Raw genomic sequence first — 13613 nt, 5'->3', positions numbered from 1 at the left:
CTTTTCTCCAACATTTCAGTATTTTGAATAAAGCCTTTCGTACACATGTCCTGCACTGTTAATAATTAATTTCATGTGCATCATTTTATCCTCATGTTACTCTAAATTAAAGCCGGACTGGACGCTCGCTTCCTGCGCAGCTGCTGACACGATGTGAATATATACAAGTACACTGAGTACAAACAGCTGCACCGTTTATACAAAGTCAAATCTGCTGCACAAATGTCGCAAAAGTTTTTTTGTTTGTTTGTTTTTGCAGCAAATTTATGTTTATTTCTCCGTTTGGTGATGAAAGTGATTTTCAGAGAAATGCAGAGGATATTTCAGGGTGAGTCAGACGTGATGAGGATTTTGGGTTGCAGAGATGTGAACGTGTGGCAGCAGCACATGTGTCTCTGATGATCCTCATCTGATGTTATAACTTTGATTTCGCGCACTTTTACGCACGTGTCTGTGTCTCGCGGTGAACGTAAACAGCTCAGAAGGGTTTATAAACCGTGTTGGAGTCGCTTCCAGCTTTCGTTTGGACTGTAAAGATGCATCATTTATTGATTTTCACGCACGTGATGATGCAGAGAAGTTTGAGTGGAGGAGCCACCTATAGGAGCAGACTCCTCTGTGCTTCAGTGCCTCCTCCTCCTCCTCCTCCCTCCTTCCTCTTCTTCTGGGTCATCTTGCGCACAGGAGAGCCGCAGTCTCCAGCGAGCGGAGCGCACATTTAAGGCTCTAACGGCTGCGCGCGGAGAAGTGCAGTTTGCGCCACTTTCGCTCCAAACTCTCAATGGGACCCGACGACTGAATCCAGCAGCCTGCTACATCTCTAACCACCCGGAGCCATGGACTGTTGCGCATTTGGATCGGTGCGCCTGTTTCCCTCTGGATATTTACGCATCGCGTTGCTGTGGCTCGTGCAACTCGCAGCGCTCGCGCAACAGGGTAAGTTGAACTTTTTAAGTTATGGCTTAAAAAATGTGACTTCAAATGCTTCAAAAGCTGCTCTGAAGCAGATGGTTTTACGTACAAAACTCTTTTTTTCCTTCATGATTGGAGACAAAAGACAGATGCTGTCTGATGCAACCCAGAGTCTCGCGTTTCAGATGATTTTTTTAAAAATAAAATGCAAAAAAACAGATAAACTTGCCTGTTGGAAGCAGCGGATTCTGCAGAGCTGCGGGACTTGGCCTGTGTGGCTGCATTCCTGTCAGTCAGCAGGTCCAGAGGTTAGACGGACCTTCAGAGACACAGAGGAGACCACAGACAAGACAAAAACCAAGTCACACACAAAAGACAAAACAACTACAACAGAGATGTTACCACGAAATGAAACTCAAATTCAAATTATTGTGAACACAAATCTCGGGGCCCATAATCAGACAGGTTTCTGGATGATTCTCTAATTATCACTTCAACCAAAAAGTGGCTTAGGAAAGAAGAAGCTCTGAAGGTGTGAAATATTTATCACTCAGCACACTGGACTGAGTTACAGTCGGGAATAACTGAGGAAAAAGTGAAGTAAAAACTACAAAAAGAGAAATTAAAGTGAAACAAAATCTTGTAAAGTTACAGTAAACATATGACAATATTTCTCAGCAGGGATCCTAAACTTGCTTTGCTTGGGGGCCACTTTTACAAAAGGACAGGAGGCCAGGGGCCAAAAGCAGCAGCTCCAAACATGTTTCTAGGATTTTATTAAGTTTTCAGGATTTCAGGGAGTTTCTAGAAATTATGATGTTTTGAGGATTTTAGGCCAGTTCTTAGATTTTAGGACGTTTCTTGGACTTTTGAATATTTCTAGGATTTTTGGACATTTCTAGGATTTTAGGATGTTTCTCGGGCTTTAGGACGCTTCTAAGATTTTAGGACATTTCATCAGATTTTAGGACATTTCTTGGATTTTAGGACATTAGGGTCTTAGCTAGGACCTCTGTTGGGGGTGTGGAGGATCCTCCACTGACATTTTTTTAAATTAAAAAGCTCTATTTTGATGCTGTTTCGTGCACTCTGGCTCCTCATGTGAACTAAAAATACAAAAACAATTCCCAATGTGAATCACTTTATTTTTATTGTGGATTAGGAAATGGTTTGGGGGGCCAGATTTGGCCCTCGGATCATAATATGAGGATCACTAAAGTATTTACTTCTGCAGGCCTACTTTTGGTCAAATGAAAAAACTGCATGATGCCATGAAATAATACAGCAGCCTTTATGTTAACTGAAGTTTTGGCTCCAAAAAGCATCAAGATTTATGGTATTTGACTGTATTTTGTACGTTAATGTAAGAATTTGGCCACATTTTTACAGCAATAAATCAGAGTTGTTTGTGAAAACGTGTCTGTAATTGAAGATGTGACGACTCATCACGACATGAAACACGTCCTGCTCAAAATAAACAGCTTCCTTCTGTCCCTTTGCAGTCCCATCATGCCTTTCTCTTTCTGATATGAGCCTAAACTTGGAGCTGCTCTTATCTGAGTGTCTCTGTCAGTCCAACATGCCGTCCTGTCTTCCATCTTTGTCTCCAGTGTGTCCAACCACACATCAAAGCACACACTCGTAAACTCTGAGGCAGGCCGTCGTAAAAAGTAACGCTGAGGGTCCCCCTCACAGAGCGCCGGGACGAGAATAACAACAAGCGTCTCTGGGCCAAAACAAAGTCTGCTGCATCGGCTGTAACTCGAGGAGACGCAGTTGTCCGGTCGACAAAAACAAAAAGACAAACGCTGGATGTCGTCACTTTTATCGCTGTTGGGTTTTTTCTCCAAACTCTGCTCCTGAAAGCATAAAATCAAGCGTGTTAAGTGTTTTTGCTATAATAATGAGCGATAATGAGTCATGTAGACCTGATCCAGACCCGAGACCCTGTCTGCGCCGGTCCGGCTGTCGTTTCTGTTTTCGCGGTGAGTGACAGAGCCTCTGGGAAAAGGACCCGTAACCTCAGTTGTGTTAACACCACGCTCTCCCAAATTAATCTTCCTTCCTGAGAAACTGGAGAATTCCCCGCAGAGTCGCTGCACATCTGGGCTGCCGAGGGCCTCCCTCGCAGTGGGATCTCCTCCCCCCGGGGGGCCGCTTCATTAGCTCACCTCCCCCCAGCTCCCCTCCGGCTCTGTAAACCCATTAAGCTGCCAATTGGGACAGTTCAGCCAAAGTCTCGCCGACTGCCTCAAAAACCAGGTTGTTTGGACGACCTGTGACCTCGGATCTTGTCAGCGGAGCTTCCAGACGAGGCGTGCACCCAAATGTAAACAAAAGCGTTTGCTTTCAAGCGGCTGTCAACGTGAAGACCGGCCTGTAAGACCTCGTTTAGGCTCGGGATCAGCCCTAACTTCGCCCTGTCCATTCAAGGCTTTCAAGACCTCCTAAATACCCCAAACGTTTGTTTTCCTTTATGTGACTTTACTCAGCCGCCACAATCAAACACAGAAAAGTCGAAAGAACTTTGTTTTTGTTTAGGTCGGTTAAGAAACGACTCCGTAGACGACTTTGAGCCGTTTCCTCTGACAGATGTAGAGATTTTGAGAGTGTGCCAGTGTGGAAAACTACATGTTCTGCTCAAGTAATTCCCCCAGTTGTTTCAGCTCGCAGCTGCAGGCGGTGTTCAGAGGCCAGTCATGCGCCGTTGGCTTTAGCGTCCTTTCCCGGGGCGAGTTTAGAGAGGCGAGAGGCTCACAGGAATGTCTGTTGTTCTTAGTAATTTAGATAACCTCTGGGGGTGAAATGATCCTTCCTGCTCACCTCCTCGAGGCGCTCTGACAGTTTAAAGAGCGGACCGTAAACACAGGTCCTGTCACCTTTTCCAGACTAAAAAGTCTTTGCATTTCCTTTTGATCCTGAAGCTCCTTAAGCAAGAAATCAGTGATTTATGACAGTTACATGTATATAAAGACATCAGGGAAGGAAGTTAAAATGTCGATTTTTAACCAGATTTGAAACTTGGCTCGACTTCGGTTATATTGTGCTTCACTTAGACGCCTTTCACAAGCAGTTTAAGCTCTGAAACCAGAGAAAATTGCTCAGATTTCTTTCAAAAACAAAAAAAAAAGACAAAAAGCAACTTGGCAAGGAGTGTGCCACAAGTTGCAAGAAATTAGTAAAAGGTGACGAGAAAATTACAAAAAAAAGGGATGAATTATTACAAAATTATCACAAAACTAGGGTGAAGTGTCCAGAAACTATATTTATTATGAAAAATTGAGGATGTTTTAAAATTAAATTTTTCTAGCTTTTTTTCTTTTTTCTTTTAAATCTACTAATGTCTTGAAATTTGTCATGTCTTAACACGTTGACATTGACTTTTTTCCACAAGTTTTTGGAAGAAATCACACTAATTTGCTCAGGTTTTAAAGGGTTAAGAGTGTTTTTTCAAACTATTATTCCCAAGGCCAAGAAAAACCGTCCACACTCAAGTTCAAATACTGAGAGAAAATTTCTCAGCAAAGGACAGTCAGACTTTTGTTCGACGTTTCCCACGACGACATGAGCTGCTTTTGTTTTGTCTATCTTTGTCTCGTCTGTCCTCTCAGACGCGTCCTGTCCTCAACCAAACAGCAGGACTCGGTCAGAGATAAAGACATGACTCCGGGGTATAAATGTGATCATGGCCGCAGATTCTTCAGCTTTCATTTCCTCTGGAGCAGATTTTAGGCTGGAAAACCTTCAGAAAAGGCGAGCATCCAAAAAGATTAAAGCGGAAAATTACTTAAAGAGTTTAATCGCAGAGCCGCAACAACTCTCAGTGTCTGTTTCTCAGTCTGAATAATCTTTCTTTCCTAATATTTGTCTTAAAATGACCTTTAACCCTTTGAAACATGTCGCTCATAATGTCCTCCCGACTGCTGCACAGCTTTTGTCCTCTGGGGTCATCCTGACCCGCCCTGTTCTGACTGTTATTTACAGCATCTTGTAAAAATTGTCAGTCAGTCCTGTGTTAAAGCTTTAGTCTTATTTTAGTCCAACTCATTAGCACATTTTTCCCTTCATTTTGGAATTTAGGGCCAACAGGCCTGTTTACGTAAGTATAAAAAACATACTTTGATGAATGTCCCACAAAATGCAACAAATGACTAGATTAGGATTTTTTAAAAAATCATAATTATATATTTACAATATTTTTTTATACAAACACTATCATTTTAAGCAGTTTTCAGGTAATGTCCTTGTTTTATCTATTTATTTATTCTTTTTTTTTCCCTTATATTTTCTAAATTTCAGGTAATTTTCATTTACACTGTAAAAAGAGAATCGTCAACCAACTTCAAATACTTACTTCAGTTAGTAACAGTAAATTATTACATTTTCTCGAGTTGATTTTCAAGCAGTTGTGTTAATCAACACTTGATGACTTTATGTGAAAATGTAATTTGTTAATGTGTCAATGATTGAAATAATTATTTCACACTGGTTAACAATTCTCTTGTTTTCAGTGTTTTTTAATATTTTTTAATGTCTGATTTCCTCTGTCTTTGCGCTTCACATGTCAGCTCCAGAGTGTTATCCAGGAGGTCATCGGATTTTGCGTAACCCCTATCGCAGCGTTGACTTTGACTCCACGGAGATCCAGAACACGGCCATCCAGGACCTGATCTGTGACCACTCGCTGTCTCCGGGCTGGTACAGATTCAAGATCAACAACAAGCCGGCGGAGATGCCAACCACCTGCGTGGAGGTGAGACACCAAAAGTGGCGGTTGTGTTTTCATCCTGTGTGTCTGACTGCTTCACTGTCAAAATCAGCAAATCAAAACTCTGCCAAAAAAAAAACATCCTCTCTGTCTGCGCAAACATCCAGCAGGTCGGTTTAATAAGCACCTCCAGTCCAGGTGAAACTGTAACACCCCCTCGGCTCCAGGTAATGACTGTTTCTGTTCACGTCCTCCTGCAGATGAACCGCTGCGGCACACAGGCTCCGGTGTGGCTGTCGCTGAAGGACGCCTCCCTGCCGCGGCCCGGCGAGGTCCGCCAGCTCTCCGCCTGCGCCACCTGGCAGTTCTTCCACGGCAGCGCCAAAGACTGCTGCCTCTTCCGCATCCCCATCACGGTGCGCAACTGCGGCGAGTTCCTGCTCTACCACCTGCAGCCCACGCAGGGGTGCATGGGATACTGCGCTAAAGGTGAGCATCCTCGACAGAATCTGAGGGACGGGTCGCCCCAAAATCAAGCATTTCTTTGAGGAAATGTGCAACCTTTGACCTTTACTAAAAGCACAAAACACTTGAGTAAGTGTTAAAAGGAAAGTACACTCCCAGAATCAAAAATATATATTTTTTTCCTGTTACATGAAGAGTACGACAGAGAATTAGGGCCATTTTAAAGAAAATTAATTTGATTTTTAAAATAAAGTCATAATATTATGAGAACATAAAAAGTAGTCATATTTTCAGAAAAAAGTAACACTATTATGAGAATAACCTATAATATTACAAAAATAAAGTCGTAGTTTTACGAGAAAAAGTCCCCTCATAACATGACAGCTTAATTCTCTTAAAATTATGACTTTTACAACTTCATTCTCATAATATTACTACTTTGTTTTCATGAAAATTACAACTTTTTCTTGCTAAATTGTTAATTTTCTCATTATGAACAGATGCTCATGGCCTTTCTCCCATGTTTTTGAAATTATTTGTACCAATCACCTCAGATTTCAAAGCTTTAAATACTTGTGAAAGGCGTCTGGGTTGATATTTGAGAGTTTAAAAAATCGGTTAAAGATATGTTTGTTTGTGCACTAAAATAACGAGAAGAAATCTGATGAATCGCTCGTTTCAGTCACTCCGGAGTTGGGACCCAGACTCTGCCCACCAGGTGAGGTCGAAGTCAACGGCCGATGCAAAGGTGAGACTTTCTGAGAATTTTGGCTTCTATTTAAACAATCTTAGTTTGGAAAAGTGGACTTTTGTTCCGAATTCAGGTTTTTATATGAATATCGGAGCCAATAAATCCTCCTCAGGGGATCATCGCTCAACTCCTTTGTGTTTTCAGCTGCCGTCCCGTCCTTGCCGTCCCGCCCGGTGATCACTCCAGAGCTCATCGGCCACAGCGTCCACCTGAGGTGCTCCTTCATCCCGCCGCCGTGGAACCAGCCGCTGGGCTTCCAGGTGGTCTGGGCCAGACACATCGGCCACAGCATGAAGGCCGAGATCAGGCAGGAATCCACGCTGAAGCCCTTCTCTCTGGTGGAGATGGATGGCGTTCACTTCAGGCTCGGAGAAACGGTAATTCCTGCCAGACCGTGCTGAAAGTTTTCAGGGCGCACATGTGGAAGGTCTGACCCCTCGAGTGGGCAACGTAAGCCATGGATCATGCTGACCTCTTTCTGCCCGGGCTCAGCCGCACAAAGCAAAGGCAGAGAGCATGTCATATCCCGTTAAGAGGAGGCAAGAGGAAGGCGGGGAAGGTAAATCAGTTGCAGGTTGGGAAAGCCTGGCTCCACATGCTTCCCATTTAAACCTCCTCATTCAGATCTTCACAGTGAAATTCCGGAGAAGTCAGTTTACATGCACAGATGCACACATATATGCGAGAAAGCCGTTTTCTCGAGAAACTCAAAGCTTACACAGCCGAGTGACGCGTTCATTTTGCTGTTTTCTTTAAATGCACAGATTGCACGTGTCCAGTTCAGTTCCTGTGTCCTGCTATAAACCCGAAACAATCTCATCCCGAGTCATCACAAATTGCTGCTTTGTCAGTATCCTCCTACCGCTGCTGTTGACGTTTTCCGATGCTGCAACCAATGCAGGGATGTCCACAAGAGCACGTGGTTAGGATTAGGCAACAAAAGTACATGGCAACCGATGCTGGCACGTAGGGCCGCCCTGTGAAAGCTTCGAATCATCAGTCAGAGACCGTCAGTTGACTGAGATTGCTTTAAGTCGAGTGGTCATTTTTTTCGAGCATTTCACTTCGGGGGATGTTCTGGTCCCCAGATTTTGCTGCAGAGTGAGCGTTCTTGACTTTCACGGCACTATTTGGTCCGTGACAAACACAGAGGCAACAGGTGCCAAAACGGGACGAATCAGCACAATTTTCACGATCCAGAAGACTTTAGGTGAGGCAAAGCATTTGATTAGTCGTTTCTTCGTCTCTGCAAAAGGTCGTCCTCGTGTATCAAGACCGCTAGTCACTTTTCAGGAGGGAGGAGAGGAAGTGCATCTTGCATTCAGCTGCGGTTGTCCCTGTTTAGACTGAACCAGATAACTGATATGCAAGAGTCTTGTGGTGCTGACCAAGAAGCAAAAGAGCTGAAGGCGTTTGTGAGACGTTGTTTTGTCGGGTGGAATTGAGGCAGTTTCCTCAGTCGTTGGACACTTTTTGGTTGCTGCCTAATGGACAGGGACGTGCCAATCAAATTTTTTATGTCTTTGCACCGATGATTGCTGTGGCAAGAGGCATTTTCAAATCATCCACACGTCCATCCTGTTCTCATTAACGTGATATCTCAAAAACACCTTGAGGAAATGTATTCAAATTTGGCACAAACGTCCACTTGGACTCAGAGAAGAAATGATTCTATGTTGGTAGTCATAGGTCAAAGGTCTCTGTGACTTTGTGTCATTGTTGTGAACGTGGTATTTCAAGAAAACCTTGAGGGATTTTTTTCAAATATGGCACAAACATCCACTTTAAGTCAAGGATGAATTGTTTAGATTTTGGTGGTCAAAGGTCAAAGGTCAAGGACCTTACATCCGCCTCATTCTCGTGACTGTGATATTTCAAGAGGGTAAGAAGGCCTTGAGTGACTTTAATCAAATTTGACACAAACGTCCACTTTGAGTCAAGGGCGATCTGATTAAAGTTTGGTGTTTTTTAATATTTTTCCTGCATTTGGAGAAATAATTGTCGTAATAAAACTTCTTTCCAGCTTGTCGACACGCTGCTGCACAGCCTCAGCGCTGACGGCTCTCATTTCCTGGAGAAATTATCTCTTGCCAGGAAACATTAAGCTATTAGATTTTCACTGTGATGCTATTTGAAAGTGAGGTGATGTCACTTTGACTGCTCGCCCTCGTACAGCTGTGGACCATTGTGCTCACTGTCCATATTTGGACACCAGAGTTGTGTCTGGAACATGTTGCAGCGAGCTGGGCTCAGTCACACAGCCTTTCTTAAACACATGTTGATGTAAAATCTTTGTCGGGTCAAAGGTCGTTTTTCCTTTTGAGTAGAATTTAAGATCTTTAAGTGGATCAGAGGAGCGCTGCACTGAGCCACATAAGGAAATTTTTAGATTCAGGTTTGTTTTTTAAGGGATCAAACTCTCATAGAGGGATTAAAACTGTAACGTAACTTTTATCTTATTCTTCTCTTACAAACGTGTTATTTTATGGATTAAATCATTGATGAATTTAAAGCCAACGGGCCAAATCTGGTTCCCAATAGGGTGTCGGTTACCCTCCCAACTATTTTCTAAGTCATAAGAAAAATAAAGTGATTCACACTGGGAATTGTTTTTGTACTTTCAGTATAGATAAGGTGCCAGAGTGCGTAAAACAGCATCAAAATATAGTTTGTTTATCAAAAAAAGTGCCAGTGGAGGATCCTCCGCACCGTCTGACAGAGGTCCTAACTAAGACCCTAATGTCCGAGAAACTATGAAACTTCCTAAAATCCTACACATGTTCTTCAATCTGAGAAATATCCTAGAATCAAAAAAAATGTCCTAAAAACCCAGAAATGTCCTAAAATCTGAGAAATATCCTAAAATCCAAAAAATGTCCTCAAATCCTACAAATAAAATGAAATTATATAATCCGAAAAAGGGGCTAAAATCCTAGAAATGTCCTAAATTCCTAAAAAATGTGTGTGGGTCTGCTGGAACTGCCAGTTGGCCCCTGTCATTTTTTCAAAAGTGGCCCTCGAGCAAAGCAAGTTGAGTGTCCCTGGATGAAGACAAGTGTCGTGTTTTTCTTGCAGTTCTCCTGCAGCGTCTTGACCTTCAGAGCCAACCTCAGCCACAGCAGATCCTCTCCCAAAGAAAGTGAAGGTTTCTTCGCTGGGCTGAAGGTAAACGTCCTCGTCTCGTGTTTTAACGCTAACATACGGAGCACTTGAGAGCCATTCTGTCAAACTCACCTAACAAACAAACAAACAAACAAACTCACCTCTTCGTCGCCTCTGTCTCCTCAGTTTTCTCCAGAATCGCTCCACGTTGCAGAAAACAGCAAAGAGCACGAGGTGACCGTGCACAGCACGGTGCCCATCTCCTGCAACGGCGTCGACCACGGCCACCAGTGCGGAGTCCCTCTGGCTCTGAGTGTGCACGACCCAGGTCAGACCTGCAGGAAACAGGAGATAACGTTTCGTATATTTCAAAATATTCATCTTGTTAAGAGACAGAAAATCTTACATTTAGCATGAGCCTGCAGCAACCACAACAGCTGACCAAACACCCCGTTCTCTCTGCCCTAATGTCCCTTTAATTGGGAAAATATTTTCAAATTTATGACCAAAACACATAAGAGACCCCATAAGAGACTATTGAGCTTCTTATTTATAGGATCTTTTAATCCTTTGAAATCTGGAGAAAACATCACTGTCCTTGTGCTGATGTCAGATGCCTTTTACAAGTATCTAAACCTTTGAATCCTGAGCAAAATTATAATTAAAAACATGTGGTAACAAGTTACAAGTCACAAATTACAAGACATTAGTAGATTTAGAAAATTATTTTAATAAATAAATTAAATTAAAAATTGAAAATAAAAAAGCTCAGGAAAAACTATATTCATAATAACCATAATTGCATATGTAAAATAGTTATAAAATCATTATCATTTTTTAACACTTTTTCCATGTCAACCTTTTTAAAAAATGTATCAAAATTATTTTTTCCTATTATTATTATTTTTTATTTATTCTTTACAAATTTTCCTTGTACTTTTTACTATTTTTTTGCTAATATTTGGTTCAATTCTTCATTTATTGCTAGTTTCCTTTTTCCCGTGTTTTTGAGAGAAATTAGGTCGATTTGTCCAGATTTCAAAGGGTTAAAAGGAATTATCATTGCTGAAAGATGCAAACATCATCACAAGTATCTTCGATAAGATCAGAGACGACTCCAGCCGGCGACCAACACAACAGCTATTTCGTGTCTGCAGCTCCTCTGTTCTGCTCCGACTTGCCCTGCTCATCAGCACATGAAAGCCGGCGCAGGAGGACGTTATTACAGCTGTGCGGGCAGCTGCGCGCCGTCCGTTGACACTAACTCACTGCTGTGTTGACATCCACAGACAGCCTCGGACATGAGGCCCCAAACGTGGCGCTGTCCGCCTGCCAGGTGGAGCTGCGGCCTCACGCCTGCAGCGAAGGAAGCTGCGGACGGGCGAGCTTTTTTGTCAGCGCCGTCACCGATTTCACGCGCGACGGGAATCGGCCGAGTCTGGTCGGTGTTCTGCCCGCAGCCAGCGCGCCACGACTCTGGAGAAGCTACGCCCCAACGTCTCTGAAAGTGAGTTCGACAACCAAACGTCTAAACCACAATTCTGGTGAAAAACGGATTAAAGTCATTTTTATTGTGCACGCAGAGGTTGCTACGATTCATGAAAATTCAGTTTAAAGATTGCAAATTATTGCAAAAGCTGCCCGCTTCAAGAGATCCTTCAAAGTTTTCCAGGTGTTCTGGAAAAAAGTAATTCATGAGATTATTCCAGGAATCTTTAAGGCTTTTTCACTGGTCATTGAGGGATCCTTGAACGGGTGTTGGTGGACCGCAGTAAGATCAGGAGCAGGAGGTTCCCAGCATCCTTGAGGTTTCTGATGAGGGTCCTGGAAATCTAGAGAGTTTCAGAGGAAACTGGAATTTGGAAAATGCAAGTTTTATGTCATGGCTTCTTGTGAACCTTGACAAAGTTTTGATAGTTTTCCTGGTTTTTGTAGAATCAGATCCATTTTGGGTGTTTCAGCAGTTATTTTGTTGCTGCAGAGCTTGCAGGAACGATTGCACCTGGAGAAACGCAAATTGTTGCAAAACCTGTTTTTAGTTGTCCTTGAGAACCTTCAAAAGATCCTTGAGGGTTTTCCAGGGGTTCACAAATGTTCGAGTCATTCTTGAGGCTGTTCTAGGGATCTTTAATGTTAGTTTTCAGGCCAGTTTTTTTGGACTTTGCAGGACAGTTAATGCCAAGTTTCTTTTTTCTCTTTTTCCACATTTTTCAAAGTAATCAAACCAAAAAAACATCTGAACGCAGCACAAGAAAAACTGATGTCGCTCCAGGTTTCAGAGGGTTAACAGGGCGCAAGGATCCAAAACTAAACAAAGAATAAAGTAACTGATATATTTATCTTAGTATTACTTTAATTAAAAAGACGGCTGTAATTACAGGTGTCTCTGTTACACTGTTTACATGTACACACTGTGAAACGGCGCTCGATGAATCTGGAAGAGACGGCGGGCGTTTTTGGACAAAAGTGAGCCTGTTTGATGGGTTGACATCATGTTTGAAGAGCGTTGTTTTAACGTGGTCATTAGTTTCGCTCTCGCAAGCTTTTAGGTGATGTAAGACACGACGTCAGGCCTCCAGACACCGTGTCTGTGTGCGCCCTGAAGAGAGACGCTTTCCCGTCTGCATTTAGTGAAAAAAAACATGAAAGCCAGAGGTCAGAGGGTCACCGCGTGGAGTCCTCCTTATCTTTGTCCTCCTGACGTCTGCCCCTCAGGTCACGGTCCAGGACGTCCCCACCTCCATGTGCTACTCCCTGACTGACCCACATGTCATTACTCTGGACGGCAGGTAATTCGCCGTTTAGTCCGTTTTTATCAGGCGTTAAATTGTGTTTTGAGTTTCAGTTTGACTTTTTTGCATTTCTGTATTTCTGCTTTTCAGGCGTTATGAAAACCACCAAACCGGCACTTTTGTCCTTTACCGGAGCCTCGTCAGGGAGTTCGAGGTCCACTCTCGCCAGTGGGACTGCGGCAGCCGGCACTACGCCGTGGCCTGCAACTGCGGCGTCGCGGTGCGAGAAGGAAACGAAGTTGCCGTCTTCGACATGTGCAACGGCCAGCCGCAGGAAACCAGGCCGCAGCTCGCCCTGAAGAACGCCGCTGACAGGGAGGGCGGCGGCGTCAGGGTGCTGGAGTCCCACCAGGGGAAGAAGGTCACCGTAGGTATCCGAACATTTTGGTGCAGATTCGTTTGGGAAATCACGAGGAGTGTTTCCATTGTGGGAGCTCGCGGTAAAACCGAGGAGGCGGAAACATCTTCCTCTGTTGGCTTTTATGCTGCGTTCATGCGAATGTCAGAGGGAGTTTCTGATTTGGGAAGTTCGTCCTCTGACTTTGTTTGTGTTTGTTTTATTTGGTTTCGGAAAAACTACATTTTAATGCTGAGAGCGTTTAAACAAGAAGATGATTGATATGTATTAAACCACGAAAATACAGCTTAAAAATGGCTTTACCTGACTTGTTATCAGGGTTTATGTTTAAAAAAATAATGTTTCTAACTAATGTAGGTCACTCTACATGGACAGCAGCTAACATGAATATCATACTACACTTTACATTTGAGCCAAAATTGATATTTAATACGTGAATTAGTAAAAAAGGTTCTTTTCATTGACCAAACAAAGACTTTTGACAGCCGTGTTTATGCATGACTTCAAGTTAGCGACTCGTTTTAT

General features: G+C 43.1%; 1 protein-coding gene and 1 long non-coding RNA gene across 4 annotated transcripts in view; one reads left to right on the top strand and one right to left on the bottom strand.

The window, feature by feature from the left end:
- The window catches only part of LOC121962794 (uncharacterized), a 46084-nt gene that overhangs the window by 6591 nt on the left and 25880 nt on the right, over window positions 1-13613 (bottom strand). The window contains exons 8-9 of the long non-coding RNA XR_015775832.1: window positions 10100-10273; window positions 1142-1231 (exon numbers count right to left, since the gene is read on the bottom strand). This is a non-coding gene — a long non-coding RNA (uncharacterized LOC121962794). The remainder of the gene's footprint in view (window positions 1-1141; window positions 1232-10099; window positions 10274-13613) is intronic.
- The window catches only part of LOC121962793 (von Willebrand factor D and EGF domain-containing protein), a 36272-nt gene continuing 23354 nt past the window's right edge, over window positions 696-13613 (top strand). For all 3 annotated transcript variants that reach the window (XM_088074188.1, XM_088074187.1, XM_042513096.2), the window contains exons 1-10: window positions 696-936; window positions 5481-5665; window positions 5881-6109; window positions 6768-6833; window positions 6981-7213; window positions 9912-10001; window positions 10125-10266; window positions 11228-11445; window positions 12654-12727; window positions 12821-13097. In XM_088074188.1, coding sequence (XP_087930314.1) covers window positions 837-936; window positions 5481-5665; window positions 5881-6109; window positions 6768-6833; window positions 6981-7213; window positions 9912-10001; window positions 10125-10266; window positions 11228-11445; window positions 12654-12727; window positions 12821-13097 — 1614 coding nt within the window. In that variant the 5' untranslated portion in view covers window positions 696-836. The remainder of the gene's footprint in view (window positions 937-5480; window positions 5666-5880; window positions 6110-6767; window positions 6834-6980; window positions 7214-9911; window positions 10002-10124; window positions 10267-11227; window positions 11446-12653; window positions 12728-12820; window positions 13098-13613) is intronic.

This window comes from Plectropomus leopardus, chromosome 24 (genome assembly GCF_026936395.1).
Source record: "Plectropomus leopardus strain MGB_pleo_1.0 chromosome 24, ASM2693639v1, whole genome shotgun sequence".
Lineage (NCBI taxonomy): Eukaryota > Metazoa > Chordata > Actinopteri > Perciformes > Serranidae > Plectropomus > Plectropomus leopardus.
Note: the sequence above shows the minus strand (reverse complement) of the source record. Positions and strands in the feature narration are given on the sequence as shown.